General features: G+C 37.8%; 1 protein-coding gene across 1 annotated transcript; it reads left to right on the forward strand.

The window, feature by feature from the left end:
* The first annotated feature begins 1,662 nt into the window (after positions 1–1,662).
* capn3b (calpain 3b) lies at positions 1,663–16,107 on the forward strand. The gene is made up of 23 exons (XM_061051879.1): positions 1,663–2,212; positions 4,871–4,940; positions 5,424–5,542; positions 6,293–6,426; positions 6,884–7,052; positions 7,556–7,639; positions 7,731–7,822; positions 8,021–8,098; positions 8,475–8,635; positions 8,720–8,889; positions 8,992–9,003; positions 9,495–9,703; positions 9,846–9,885; positions 11,192–11,215; positions 11,434–11,520; positions 12,664–12,741; positions 12,855–12,912; positions 12,997–13,061; positions 13,840–13,908; positions 14,002–14,080; positions 14,582–14,698; positions 14,957–15,015; positions 15,685–16,107. The coding sequence occupies exons 1-23, from the start codon at positions 1,901–1,903 to the stop codon at positions 15,709–15,711; spliced, it is 2,313 nt and encodes a 770-aa protein (XP_060907862.1). The 5' UTR covers positions 1,663–1,900; the 3' UTR covers positions 15,712–16,107.
* The last annotated feature ends 3 nt before the right edge of the window (positions 16,108–16,110 follow it).

Raw genomic sequence — 16,110 nt, forward strand, 5'->3', positions numbered from 1 at the left:
ATTTCATTTGCTGTATCCAAGAGATTAAAAATTAGTTATTTAAGTTTTAATGGTGTGCACTGTGGACATACAATTTACACTCTGTAAGGAGAAAGCATTACACAAGCATTAACCCAAAGTTTGGTTAGGTCATGATTGCAGCATCTGAGACTTGTGCAAAGGCACATCAGCGTATGTACTTTTAGCGAAAACTGAGGAATTTTAATGTTGATCGTGTTTTTATGAGAATGTTTTATTCCTGTTTTATTGAGTCTGTTTTAACCTTCTCTTTTATTTGTTGGTTTGGGTCTGTCAATCTGAAAAATAGGAAGAGGTTGGAGCAAATTGTGAGACTGTGCAGTAAAATTGCTGGCTCTAGTTTTGATGATCTCTCCCTCTTATACAGAGTCAGAGCAACAAAAAGAGCACAGGCTATCCTTGGGGACTGCACCCACCCCCTTAACACCGAGTACAAGCTGCTGCCATCTGGTCGCAGATATACTGTGCCCAGATGCAGGACTAACAGACTTAAAAACTCATTTGTCCCTGGTACCATTGTTCTCCTCAACAATATAATGTAACCCCCCCCCCCCCCTTTGGTGTGTGTAATTTATTGTTGTGTGTATTTCAGACTCACTGCTGGCTGTAAAGCAACTTGCCCCTCGGAGATAATAAAGTTTACCTTGACCTTAAAATAAAGTCACAGATTGTGAAGTTGATTATCAGAAATGTAAATGTAGGTTACATTTTTTCATTATAAGAGCACAGCATCATTGGGGTAGATGTTGGAAAATAACTTGGATCCATTGCAGTTTTATGTAGGCTAAGCCAATTTCAGCAAGAAAAATCCCCTAGAGCCTATGAGTAGAAATGTTGATCATACTTGTGCTAAAAGTCATTGATTAATCGGACCATTTCATAGTTTTAAGACAAGAAGTCATACATTTTAATCATTTTGTCATATATTTTCTCTAAAAAAAATCCCAATTTGACTGTCTATCGAATTTAAAAAAAAATGAAATCTGATGCTTATGTCCAGTAGTCCATTCATTTGGACTGATAGGCTACCTAAACACAAGTGCTTGTAATCCCACAAACCTGGCAACCCCAAACTCAACGAACTCTCTGTTTTTATTTGATATTGAAAGATTGACAGACATTTAGACCAACAGCATACTGAATTATTGTGGTAAGGTAAGCCACAACAAACGATTGAAAATAAAATTAACTTCAAAGCATTAGTTTGACCACTAGGTGTCAATATAGCTAGTTAGTCTGAATTTCAAACACAGATTTTGAGTCATTACTATAATCCAGTTATTCATATGGTGATGCATATTTTGGGCATTGAATTAGCAGCATTAAGCAGATAAGAGTAAGTAAGAGTTAATTTTAGATTTGGGGCAATAATAAGCACCAGGCTTTATAGGCCTCATAGTTAACTCACATGACTAAATGTTAAGACTTACTGCACTCTACATCACCTGACCCGTAGCTATATATTTTATCTTTGCAATTACATTTCACCAATCCATGTCTATCTTTATCTAGGTATACAGATTTTTGTATATCCCCCTTAAACAGCACACTGTGGCCTGAAAATGTTGTGACATGGTCAGGGTCTCTTTTCGAGAAGCCTCCTCCCCTTCTTTAAAGAGGCCTATATTTAGGTCCAGTCAGTGACTGTGTGAGACCTGTTCTGAGAGGCTGTTGGTTTTCTGACTGCCCATGAGCACTGTCAGTATTTTCGAGCAAATAAGGGAACTAAAAGTGGAGTCAGGGAGGACACAGGAAGTTTTTCAGGGCTGTTTTGCAAGTTCACGCTGCTTCTGCAAATCAGGAAGGAGGTCCGGATTCCTTTATGCACTTTATTAACTGACTTGGAAGCAGAAATACAAAAGGCTGAGTGGTCTCTGATAAAATGGGGGATGAGACACACAAAGGTTTAGTGCCTCTTGTTGAAGACACAAAGGTGAAATTGCTCTTTGAAACCGAGGCATCACTCGGGCCTGATGACAAAGCCGATTACCCTGGGACCAACTCTATCTACTCTGCGATTTTGAGCAGAAATGAGGCCGTCAAGGATGCCAAGCGTCTTAAGACTTTTTTGGAACTGCGGGACAAATATGTGAAGAAAAAAGTGGTGTTTGAAGATCCTCTGTTCCCTGCAAATGACTCCTCACTCTTCTATAGTCACAAGTCCTCCATGAAGATTGAGTGGAAACGTCCCTCGGTGAGTGCAAATCATCTGCCTTTATATCTTTCAAGTAAACTTACTCTTCATACAAAAGTGGCTCTACTTTAAAATCTCTCACCACTTCTACCACAACACATGGGTAGGGTGTCAAATTGATACGGCTACATGTTTGTGGATGCATAGCTTTGGGTTGTCACCTTCTTCAGTCACAGACAGCTGACACTCAGGACATCCCCTCCCAGAGCTGGGAAACATTTAGGCAAGTCAGCTTTGGCTGCAAAGTTTTATTTTTGTCTGACAAAGACTTTCAGAGACTTTTGAACTCTTCCAATACTCCGCCTTTAACATAAAAAGGTTTTGTAGCTCCTTATATCTGAATATATATGCTGTCTATTTCGAGTAAATAAATTCATAAATGAACGTTCTCAAAGCAAATACACTTAAGGTGTACAAAGTAAAAGTTATTTTTAAGACATAATGTTCTGTACATACATTATCAGATACTAATAATTGTGTAAAATTGTTGTTTTGTCAAGGTTTATTCACTTAGCATAGCCTATTTAAAATATTGTTTACATTTCATCATCTTTTTAAAATAGTTTTTCCTAAATTAAAAAAATAAAAATCCTCTACAGTGTAATGGATTGTGCAGTATTTCTCCAGGTATATTTAGGTAATTCTGCTGGTTATCCAAAGAGTGGTAGAAGGGGGAAATAGCTAGCCCAAATGCTAGGCTGTAGGCTACATGGCTACAGGCTGTATAGGTCATGAAGACCCCAATAAGTGATATCAGACTAATGGATACAAAACTGCTGCAGTGTAGTGAAACTATTCTACTAGGCATACTTTACACAATTTCGAAATTAATCATATTTTTAACAACATTTTTCTTATCTTTGTAAAGTTTTAAGTTTTGTAAGGATTGTAAAGATGTCATAAATGAGGGATGAGTAAAAACTACTAGTAGACCTACTGTATCTATTCCTGAAATATTCAGTTGATGCTTGTAGCTGGTTAGCTTAGCAGATGTGTATGGTAGCAAGAGGAGACACCTGGCCCAAAGATTTAACTAATGAAATAATTCTTAGTGAAATAATGATAAAGAAGTGCTAATAGTTGTAATTTGTTCCCGCTCTCCCTTACAGTCTGTATTGTAGGCTAAGCTAACTGTCTACCAGCTTTAGCTTCATACTTACCTTGCAGTCATTAGAGGGATATCAATATCCTTTTTAATTCCTTTAATTTAACTATTAATTAATGTACAGGGAATGAGCATGTTGCCTAATATTCTGTAGAGAGTTTGTTTGGGTTGCATTTAATGTTAAAGCAAAGAACAATAGGCTACCTTGAATTGATCTTAAGTGCATTTGTTCTACAAGACCAGTTTTAACAAGACAGTTCATCTCTGTCTATTTTACAAGATTTGAGTAGACATGTATCTCAAAATCAAGCTTAATAGGAATAAGTATTTTCAGACTTATTTCTCTGTGTAGGCTACATTAATATAAATGAGGTCAGAATGATTTTGTAAAAGTCCTGCAAATAAATGCCAATAGAAATAGTCAGAGAAACCTTTTTTTTTTTTTTTTTTTGGCAAAAATCCAGTGTTACATGAAGCTTGGTTGCTGTTTAATGACTGATGGTAAAAGTAACTTAGCACATGCAGCTGAGATAAGTGATACATGAATCCCGTCCAGGGGTCAGCAGAGGAGCTTGTGCTAAATTGGGAACATGATGCTGCCTTTTTACAGCTTACGTTATAGTCTATCAGAATCACTGCTGTGCATTCATTGGATTAAAAATATGTGTGACATCTTAATTATATTTTTGTATGCTCCTTTTTTCCAGTAACAGTATAGCATAAATAAATGCATTTATAACAGAAATATAAGGTATAAAATCACTATTGAGCGTATTAACTATGATGGACTATAAGTTGATCATTTTCAGCTGAACCACACAGTCACTCACTTTCCATGTCAGAGATTCGGTATGGGGTGAGGGCTTCTCGGCATTCATCACAACATTATCACTTGTTTAGGTGACTAAAGGGTCATGACCAGGAGACTTCCAACAGCTGCTTTCTCTTAAATATGCAGCGAATGTAGAATAAGGTTTCAAAGTCCCTGCAGGTCGGACTCAGCCAGAAATGTCTACAACTCGCTCTCAGTTTAAAGGTCATGTTCTCAAGTTGTCAATCATGTGAAGTGACGATATGAACATTTGTTTTACTTGTCAATAGCGAAACAATACATTACCTCGAGAAATATGACTTTGTCCTTTGCTCAATATTTATTTTAACAAAGAAGCCCAAGTTTTCTAACGGTGTCCACAAAAAAAGTCATTAAGGAACTATGCCAAAATAACAAAGTTATAAAATAATAATTAAATAATAAAGTCTAAAATGTGTCTTTTTCAGCCATTTTGTCTCAGCCACACTTAAACCGAAAGTAATTTTTGATCTTGGAGGACATCCAAATGAGAACTTGAACATTGAGGCGTATAATAAATAATATTCTCCTCAGTATATGAACTGTATCCATATATTTCAAATTTAGGATTAAACATATTATCCTTCTGTTATTCATTTTTTACATGTTATTTCATAATGAGAAAGCCGTTTTTAACTGCAGTTTTATTTCACAGCATTAGCAGAAAAAACACCTAATACTCTTTTTTTTTTGTCCCTGACAGGAAATATGTGAAAACCCTCAGTTCATCGTAGATGGAGCCAACAGGACAGACATCTGTCAAGGAGAATTGGGTAACTTTTTAACTATTTCTGCTTTCCAACAAGTTGGTCTAAAGCAGTCAAATAAATCATGTTGCTCATGATTATATGCCTGACTGTCACAGTAAGCTTTGGTATTTACAACATGATCAAACTGTCCCTTTTATAGGCCTCTTTATCAACTCATTGTGATCCCTATATTTGAATGCTGAAAAAGTCAAATCTTTGACTCTTCTGTATCCTATGTACAAGAAGGAGCATTCCTTTAAATGGAAACAACACATACTGTATATAACAACATAGAGTACAGCCAAGATATGAGTGTTAAAAATAGAGGGAGGATTATACTTAACCGATGCACTGACCATGAGAATGAGCCTTAAATTATAGTCACCTACTGATGTTGACGGCTGATACTTGCAGGGATGTGACTTTAATCTGTGACACCTCTGTTGCTTTGTGAAGCGGTATGCTTGGATAAAGTGATTTCATACTTCATGAATCTGCTGTCGACAGGTGACTGCTGGCTGCTGGCTGCCATCGCCTGTCTGACAGTGAACGAGAAGCTGCTGTATAGAGTAATACCCCCGGATCAGAGCTTCACGGAGAATTACGCCGGCATCTTTCACTTTCAGGTTTAAAAACAGATATAATTCACAAGAACAAATTAAACATTGCACAAAAAGTAAGGAAATTTGTGTTTGGTAGAATATTTTTTTTGTTGTAACAATGCTTCTTGGCAATAAATCTTATACCATTGGAAAGCCTGTTTATTTCCCTTTTAAACGGCGGCACATTTGTAAGGAACATGCATTTGTGGGATAAGCAGCAGAGCTGAGTATGTGAGTTGTGCCCTTGAAAAACTTGCCAAATCTTCTCTGCCAATGCCAAACAGCTTATTCTGTGGTTGACTCTTGTTTGGTGTCATTTAGTGGATTGGATGATTGAAGTCTGAAGAAACAAGACATATTGGCAATTTAACAATTCATTCATTTAACAAACAGGAGCCTCAGTTGCGTGTGGAAGAACCACAATCCACTAAATGACACCAAACAAGAGTACTTACTTTTTGTGCGATGTTTATTTTGTTACAATGAGTCTTAACCAAATGTCAGTCAGCTTAACTTTTCCCCCAAATGTCAAACTATTCCTTTATATAAAGCCAAAATGTTGTCATCAGATTTTCATGAACTCTAAAATATCCCTGGAACAGTCAGTATTTGTACTTGTATTTGTTGAATTCTGTTTGAACAATAATGCTGTTAACAAGTATAATCTAACATACATTGGTTTGAGTGAGTTTTTCTTTCTATAGTGACAATGCTTCTCCTTTGTCCCATCATTGATGTACGGTTTGCCATCCGTTCTATCTCCTTGATACTCAGTTTTGGCGTTATGGAGAGTGGATCGATGTGGTTGTGGACGACCGCATCCCAACCAGCAACAACCAGCTGGTTTTCACCAAATCCTTTAGGAAGAACGAGTTCTGGAGTGCTCTTCTGGAGAAGGCTTATGCCAAGTAAGCAATCTTAAGTTGTCGTCCTGTAAGAAAACTTTCCAGCTTTGGTCCAGAGATGTTCTGCAAATAAGCTGGGCATTGTGGAACACTTCATCTTGATCTGCAGACTCAAGAAATTTGTTTAAGACAATTAAGGCTCATACGCACTTCCTTTGGTCCTCAGAAATACTCTCGTGGAGTGAAGCCGTTTGAATAAACAGTTCTCAAGACTTGCATTGAACAGACCACTTGTTTTACTGACAAACTAGCAAATGACCTCCTACCTCACTAGCATAGTAGTTTGTGAACTTAATTCAAGTGAATACAGCTTTAGGATCCTATTTGATTCATAACTTCTGAGGGGGTATATTTTTGCAATGTGGTGACATTGACACCTCGTGTGTCTTCATGTTTCACAAAAAACAGTGTCCAAAAAGCTGGCACATTCACCAGAATGATTGACCTCTCGCTCATTCAGGCTGCACGGGTCATATGAAGCACTGAAAGGTGGAAACACTTTGGAAGCCATGGAGGATTTCACAGGAGGAGTGACTGAGTTCTTTGAGCTATCCGAGTCACCCGAAGAGCTCTACAAAATTATGACGAAGGCCCTGGAGAGAGGCTCACTGATGGGCTGCTCCATAGATGTGAGTTGTGGTAGAAGTATTAAAATAAATGTGCAGAAAGAAAAAAATGTACAAGGACCAAAAAAAAAACTCTATCCACAACTGAAGATACTTTCCATACCTTCTGACAGCTGATCAAGTTTTTGATTATACAACTGATGGTTTTAGCTGAACTTGTATTAGTCTTGTAAGGTAGTTTCATTTATGGTGACACATCATGTTTTATAAGGGCACATGCAGAAATCCTCATTCATAAAATAATTCACGCTGCCAAATATAAAAAATGCAGTAAAAAGAAAAACATTTCCTTAAGAAACGTGGTGGAGTAGACACTGGCATGAAAGACATGTCTTAAATTAAGATTAAAAAATGTTATGACATGCTTGAAGTGGTGATATGTGGTAGTTTGTCCATGGACTTGGTTTTAGTAAAACAGAAAGAATGAAAGAATTAAAATTGTTTAAGTAAGACAAAAGGTCTTAGAATCCAGTCTGTCACTTAATGTCATATATTATGTCTGTAAGATTCTTTCAGCCAGTGAAATGGAGAGTCGGACTGAACAAGGGCTGGTCAGAGGACATGCTTACTCCATCATAGGCCTGGCGGAGGTACAGTACATTGTCCACTCAATGTTAATGCACATTTTTTTAAGAAAAGGCCTTTAAAAACTATGCTACAATGGCTGGCTGTTTTCTCTAGTGTGACGAGGTTGGAAAGGAGACAAAAATCCGCCTGATCCGCCTACGTAACCCCTGGGGTTGGGTGCTGTGGAAGGGACCATGGAGTCCAAAGTAAGAACTGATTCCAGATTTTTTAAAAATCTTTAATTTGTATTATCAGTGTATTATCAATATGAAATTGGTAGTATTTCTATTTTCCTGATGAAGAGCTACAGAAGCATCTTTGTAAACACTGTATGACCCAGGTCTGCTAAGGCTTTCTTTTCGTTTTTATTGATTGTGTTTTAATATGATTCTGTCTGTCTATAGTTCAAAGGAATGGTCGACTCTTTCCATCGCAGACAGGGACAATCTAAAGAAACAAACTGTTGAGACCAGTGAGTTCTGGTGAGTTAAACCAATGTGACATATCTTTTTTAGTCTTGTGGGAAATCATCACTAATATACTATAAGTTGTGAAACTCAGTTGCCATCCAACATGTGCTTTATATCATTGGTTCCCACCGTGGTGTCCGGGCTCCCCTAGTGGAGGGCACCAAAGATCTCAGGGGGGCATGACTTTCTGTCTGCTATGAGGTTGTCAAAACACACTTGTTGGATAGTATATTCGGTCTGTAGATAAAACTGTGGAAAAAATACATTATTCCTCCCTCAAACATATCAGGCTTCTTAGGCAGCCACTCTTTAATTCCCAAAGTTGAAGGAAAAACAACAAAATAGGAATCTTCACTCAAGAAGGTTTTTCCTTCATGTTCTCCTCCAGGATGTGTTTTGATGATTTCAAGAAGAACTTTACGAAGCTGGAGATGTGTAACCTGACCCCCGACATACTGCAGGGTGATGAGAGACACACCTGGACAGTGTCAGTCAATGAGGGTCGCTGGGTGAGAGGAAGCTCTGCCGGCGGCTGCAGGAACTTCCCAGGTTGGCATTTTATTCCTATTGAAGCCAAAAAAAACCAACAAATTCTGTGAGTCCTGTATGACTCGTGTCTTTCGTTATTTACAGAAACATTCTGGACCAACCCTCAGTATCGGCTGCAGCTGTTTGAGGAGGATGATGACCCAGAGGAAGGGCAGGTTGTCTGCACTTTCGTCGTGGCTCTGATGCAGAAAGGTCGAAGGATGCAGCGCCATCAAGGGGCCAAATTCCTCACTATTGGATTTTCAATCTACGAGGTACTAGACTAACCTAAATAACAAAAAAAAAATCCTCCTTTACTGAATGGTATTGTGCACATTAACTGAACCTCTTCTTGAACTACTTCTTTGTCTTTGCAGGTGCCAAAAGAGGTATGCACGACTCGGAGAGCAATTTTTTTTTCTTCAAGTCAGCATAGACCTGTGTCTCCATGGAGCTTTGTTTGTGTGTGTTTGATTTAGAAGTAAGTGCTAGTAGTGTAGTATAGTATGAATTGTAACATTAGTTGCTCAGACTTGTGTAGGCCTCTATGTACACCTTACAACATAAACCAGAAATTAAAGGTAAATCCCAATTTTTTGGCAAGAAACATCTAATGATCCATTAACAATTAATCGTTTCAGAGACTTTATTTACCTTCAGGGAAACGCAGCAGCTCTAACATGTTTAGGCTCCTGCCTCTAATGAGTTAAAGTATTAAGGTAAAAGTTACACCTGTTGAGGAATAGGCTGGTTAGCTTATGGAATGACATGAGCCGGTTGACACAACTCTACAAGTACTTATTCATTTCTCCATATAAAGCGCTCGCTGTCATACCACCAACTGATTTCCACACTTCTTCTGATTTCTGTCTATTCACAGATGTGTGGACAGAATCAACACCTACAGAAGGACTTCTTTCTGTACACAGCCTCCAAAGCTAAATGCAAAACCTACATTAATCTCCGGGAGGTTACGGAGCGTTTCCGTCTGCCTCCAGGGGAGTATGTCATCATCCCGACAACCTTTCAGCAGCATCAAGAGGGAGAGTTCATCCTCCGGGTCTTCTCTGAGAAGCATAGCACGTCTGAGTAAGGATCATTGACAGAGGGGCTACAGTATGGTGGAGCAGCTGATGTTATTTAGGGGGTGACTGTTGACAGATTAATTCTGAAATATTATGAATCCCACAGGGATTAGTATGAATCCTAATATGTCTGTTTCTCCTCACAGGGAGAGAGAGGGAGACATGATTGGATCAGACCAAATTCAGGTTTGCGATGTAACTGAAGAAGTTGTGGGGTTAAAATGCTTCTTTATAATTCTTACTAATATTGCAGAGGTGAAATTAAGAATATGCTTAATACTGAAATCTATACAATTGTCTTTTTACAAGCTTTAAATCACTTTTTCAAAAGGCATTTTTGGGCATTTTTTTTTGCCTTTATGGGATAGGACAGCTGAAGAGAGACAGGAAATGCTGGGAGGAGAGAGTGGGGGACGACATGCAGCAAAGGGCTGAGGTCAGATTTGAGCCCATGGCCACTGCATAGAGGACTATAACCTATGTGGCGTAAATCCATTTTAAGTGCACATTGATGGTGCCAAAAACTGTCTGTTTCAAAAATCAAGGAAACCCCTTCAGATCCGATATTAAAATGTCCATTTGTATGGCAGAAATAAACATGTTCACAGCCTGGTACAAAAAAGTTTTGGTCTAGATAGCATTTCTATTTGGATAAAAAGCTGTACAGCGGGATAATTTTTTACAACTCGTTCGTTTTATTGATAGGCTAAGAGTCATGCATTAATTTGCATAAGGACATGTATGATTTGACTGACAGGTGTTGGTTGTAGACTTTTGCCAAGTCTCCACTTCACTTCTTTGTCGGTTTATTGACTGATTAAAGTTGGTTTGAGCATTTCCAATATGGGGACCACCATAGTTGGGCTTCAAAAAGCTTCTTCAGAAACCAATGGGTTACATCGCTGGGACTAAGTCCATGTTTTATACAGTCTATGTATATTATGCTGGAAATCAAATGTTGTTGCCCGCCACTCTTCAGAACAAAAAAGGGAAATATAGCAAGAATATTTAAGATGAAAACATTTTTGGGTCATGTTTTACTTGTTTTTAACCATCGTTTTATGTTAAGGACAAGATGCTGTGTTTTTTTTTTCTATAGCCAGGATTTGGCAATAGTTTTTTTTCTTGTTGCCATGACGCTGCTCAGGATGTTTCACTTTCACAAAGGCCTTAAATACAAATGACCATTAGACCTTATTATACAACAATGAATCGCTCTCTTCAAACTTAGTCTCAAAGAGGCTTATAACCTATGTGCTCTGCATCACACGTTCGCCCTGCGGTATCAGTTTGAATTTCCCATATTGTAAATCACAAATATGTAACCGTCATATTAAATAGGCCTTGTTCTTCTGTCTGTCTTCCCAATTCATTCTGTGTTCATGATTTCCCCCACAACTTTAACTAACAGACTTGAAAATGGAATGCTTCCCTCCTTTTTTCATCTCATTTCATTTCATCCTTCTGTCCTCCTTGTCTTATTGACCACCAGCAAGACAAGACAAAGAAGGATAAGGTAATGCATTCATGCATGTGCCAATACCACTTTAAATTAACTTTGCTTTCTCAGCTGCTTCTCCCCATCTAACGAATGATTCATAACGGGTGTGCTTAAATTAGCTCTATTTTTTTTCACAAGGATGAATTCACTTTGACATAACTTTAAATTAACTCTCTTTTCTGTTCTGTTTCTCTTCTATAACCCTGCTCTCACTGCCATTACCCACATGCCAGCCTATTGTATTTGTGTCAGACAGAGCACGAGCCAACAAAGAAATTGAGCATGACGGCATTCAGGGGGAAAAGAAGAAGAAACCAAAGGTAATTTTGTTGCAGGAGCACAGTGATAATCATAGACTGCAAAAATAAAAACATCGAAACCATGCAGAAAAAGAGCTCATAGTGACTGTTGCATGACTCAACAAATTGAGGCTGACGGCTCTGGAGTGCAGTCGACCCTGCCAACTTACATTGCAGGGCATAAAGCAACTGTGTTTGAAGCCAACTGATCTCAAGTGTCTCTGCTGCACCTGTTTCCGTGAAGGGCTTCAGAGTATACAGGCCAGCAGGTTCATTTCTAATGTGCTGCCCTCCTCGGGTTCTATAATGAAATGCGTCTGGGGCTAATCAATCCCTGATTTTAGTTTTTTGTCTAATCTTCAGAACAGGCAAAAGCTGTTGTTGTTTTTTTGCTGCCTGAGTTCTGTTTTATGATTGTACTGTAACACAATGGAAAGGAAGCTAAAAACTCTCATTTGTGCAAATCAATAATCTGTTCTTGAGCTACTTCAAAAGCTGAGAAGATTTTGATGTAGGATTTATGAAACCAGAAGATTTGTCAGAAGTTCTTTTTGCCATATGCTTTACCTCATAGGCCTACAGAATATTTTTCTTTTTTTTGACATATAAATATCAATAAATCAAGAGAACGGTAAAAGCCCACATTTTTTTCAGCTAATTAAAGACATTCATTGTCAAAGAACAAAAGGAAAATCCCTCAAGGGACATAATATTGAGGTTTTAGAGCTTGATTATAACAGTCGCACACTCTAAGAAGCCCCACAACTCTGAATTATTTTGATTGAATCTTAGCTATCATTAGCTAAAGCTACTTTGACAACTTCAAACTTGTTTCCTGTGTTGAAAAATGTATTTTGATTCTCTATTGTTTCAGTTTGCACGTTTTTACATTTGCCGGAATAGGGCAGTAAAAGAAAGTAATGATAATGGAGCGGGAAAAAAAGACACCAGATATTTGAGTTTTGCAAATAATGAAAGCTAAAGCTAACCAGCCAAGCTAACGTGGCCTTTACACTGTCAAAACTATCAAATGTCCAAACATAGGAAGATTCTCCTTAACACCGTGAAGGTTTTAAAACATGTAGCTGTTGAACAGATTTTGTTTTTGGTACAGACTGTCCTAATCATGTCAAACAACGGCCTTCTTTTTTATCTGCTGCTCAGCGAAAACTTCTTGAGCCTGAGGAGGAGACGGAGGAGGAAAAACAGTTCAGGGCCATTTACCAAAAGATTGCTGGTGAGGTGAGTAAACACAGAGGAAAGTTTGAGAGAGAAAACTAAGATAACAAGATTTTATGGGAGTATGAGTGTAACATTTAAGCTAATCTGCTTCAAATTGTTGCTCCCTCCTTTAGGACATGCAGATCTGTGCCAATGAACTCAAGACAGTCATGAAGAACGTACTCTCCAAACGTGAGCAGACTGGAAACATGAAGTTATCAGTATACAGTGTTTGTCATTTGCTGATCATTCATGCAGAGGTGTCCTCTTCTACAGATAATGAAATAAAGAGTGAGGGTTTCAGCCTTGAAACATGTCGCAGTATGATCGCCCTGATGGATGTATCCTTTCATCTGATGGTTATTATAGTTTTATTGTTAGATAAAGAGGACATGAAGAGTTTAAAGGTCACATATTATTCTCATTTTAAACAAGTGTAAATAAGTCTCAGAGCTCCCCAACACATGTCAGTGAAGCTTCTTGCCAGAAATCCACTCTGATCCTGTATTTGATCATGCCTATAAACCCCTCTATTTCTGCCCTGATCAGAACAGGCTGTTTCTGTGTCTGTAGCTTTAAATGCAAATGAGCTGTGTATGACCACGCCCCCTCTCTGGAAGGAGATGTGACTTTTTTGCTCCATTCTATTATTAACAGTGTGAAGGCAGACTCAGAGCAAACACCTAACTGTGGGAGCATCATGAATCTAGGGGCGGGGTTACTGCCCTTTGTGATGTCAAGAAGGGAAAATCTCAAAATGGCCTGTTTGAGCACACATTTTTTGAAAATTAATTGAATCATTTGGGCAATATAGTTTAATTAATTTTTAAAAAATCACTATATTGTACAAGCTTCATGATTTAAGAAACTATTTATTATTGAGTATCTAAAACAAAAATACAAATGTGTAAAATAACTTGTAAATTAAATTGACCAATAAGTAAAGTAGAGGAAAAAATTAAATATATCCCATGTTAAGTCAAGTCAAAGTGTCTTAAATTTGTACCTATATTCAACTGCTACTAAAACAAATGGCTGATAAAAAAAAAGGAACTTACTAATCAGCTGCAGCTTTACACTGGCTGTGTTGGATTTTCCATAACTGACCCCTTTTCTCAGACTGATGGGACGGGAAAGCTGAACCTGCAGGAGTTCAAACACTTGTGGAAAAAGATCAAAGCATGGCAGGTAAGACAGCGATAACAATCCTGAAACATTTTCTGCTCTTGTTAAATGAATCTACAAGTTTTCGTGTGACTGTCACTCTCTGTGTGTTTGCAGCTGATCTTCAAACGTTATGATAAAAATAAGTCCTGCTCCATCAGTAGTTTTGAGATGAGGAATGCTGTTAATGAAGCAGGTGAGCAGCGGATGGACGAATACTGATATGATGAAATACTAAAAGATGTTTTTATATGCATTTCTGATTATCGATTGAATCACTTCCCATTGATAATCATTATAATTCAAATTCTAATTATTCTTAGTAGCATGCACATTTTGCAGCTCACAATAGCATCTAATAGTATAATAAGTAGAACCTCAGTTTAAATGGACTTGGGTTGGAAACTGGAAGGTTGCCGGTTCAAGTCCTGGAGCAGACCAAGTCTGACAATTGGTCTGTTAGCAGGAGAGGTGCCAGTTCACTGTTTTAGCACTGCCCATGTGCTCTTGAGCAAGGCATGTTTCATCACGGGATTAAAAAATGATATCTTCTTCTTAAAAATGTTTACTGTTTTTTCCTCCAGCTTTGTCCGAACCCTTTCTAGAAATCACACCATGTATCGTCCGGCCGCTTGTTTTTTTAAACCTGCAAGTTCAACCATCAACCTGATCTCTGTTTTTATTTCTCCTCTTACAGGGTTTCACCTTAACAACCAGTTATACGACATCATAGCTATGCGCTATGCAGACGAGCACCTCAACATTGATTTTGACAGTTACATCTGCTGTTTTGTGAGGCTAGAGGGAATGTTCAGTAAGTACAGATCAAAACAGACAGTACCGGTGCAGGCATTCATCTCACTAATGTTTAGGAAACTGATACATTTAATACATGTAGGAGCTACAGGCTAAGTGATTACCTGATGTTTTAAGTATTTTTTACCTGATAACAATACAGAATATTCTCCACCTTGTATGAATCTTTGCAGTGACAAATGTAGTTTTTACCTCCCACTAATTGTAGTCTCATCCAGCTGAGTAACTTAAGGTTGATATGTCGTTTCTTTTGCAGGAGCTTTCAATGCCTTTGACAAAGACGGAGATGGAATAATCAAACTCAATGTTCTTGAGGTGAGCAAGTTTTGGCTTATTTCGCAAGATGATATTTTTCTTATGCCATTTTTAAATATATATATGAAGGATTATAATTACAAGTTTAGGGGATAGAGTAGGAAATAACTAAAGCCTCCAGCCCAAGTGCGACCTAACCACTACTCCGGCTGGTGCCCCCCAATCTGTGTATAATTTAAGAATTCAAGAATCCCTGAGGGAAGAATTTAAGAAGAGTCTATAAAAATAAAATTTGATCTGTGACACACACAAAAAACATCCTCTTATTTTATTTTAATCTGCAACAGAAATGTTGTAGTTCACCGTCACAGAGGAGAGATGATAACAAGAAAATATTTATGTTTACAAAACTGGAATCAGAAACTTCTCTCTTTGACCTGAATCATGTTAGCTCAAAACGGAGAAGTGTGATTCATTTCAAGCATTTGCAACCTTTCTCATTTTTATTTAATGACTTCTAAAAGGTTATTTGTAATAATAACGGTAGGTGTTTCTAATATTTACACAACCTAATTTCTATATATAGAAAATGATCACAAAACTGTAAAAACAGTAAAACATCCCCCCTTTAACAGGTAGTTTTGCAAAAATTTGAATTTGTAAAAGAAACATTTCAATTAATTTGAATGTAAAGTGTCTTATATTGTTGTTGTTTTTCTCTCCCTCCAGTGGCTTCAGCTGACCATGTATTCTTGAGCCGCCCTCTTGAACACTGATGGAGCTGCAGAAAGTTGGTGCTCACGCTACCGACTCAACTTCTGGACGGCTGCTTAACTTTTTTCTTTTCAAGAATTTTTGCACTGATTTTACGACGACAACGAAATCCAAGTCTTGAAGCACCAATTACAGATTTCATGTTTTATGCAGTTTTATGTGATGTTTACATTTCTGTCATCACTCAGGCTTTGATGGTTGAGATTTAAAGACAGTTTGGTTTTTAGCTTTTTTTTAAGGCGGCTGACGTCAGTGATGTAATATGTGTTCACTACTACAAAGCTAGAGAGTGTGAGTGAACATTATGGCAGACAATTCTTTAGATAAAAACTAAACAAGCTGTATGTTTTCAAATAAAGCAGAGGTGCAAACTGAAAAGTA

Source organism: Labrus mixtus, chromosome 12 (genome assembly GCF_963584025.1).
Source record: "Labrus mixtus chromosome 12, fLabMix1.1, whole genome shotgun sequence".
Lineage (NCBI taxonomy): Eukaryota > Metazoa > Chordata > Actinopteri > Labriformes > Labridae > Labrus > Labrus mixtus.

Excerpts from the sequence above, each read along its gene's own strand:
- capn3b (XM_061051879.1), top strand. The coding sequence starts at position 1,901 with ATGGGGGATGAGACACACAAAGGTTTAGTGCCTCTTGTTGAAGACACA. Across the intron at positions 7,823-8,020 it reads AAGGGACCATGGAGTCCAAA|TTCAAAGGAATGGTCGACTC; the intron begins GTAAGAACTGAT and ends GTCTGTCTATAG. Across the intron at positions 9,704-9,845 it reads GAGAAGCATAGCACGTCTGA|GGAGAGAGAGGGAGACATGA; the intron begins GTAAGGATCATT and ends TTCTCCTCACAG.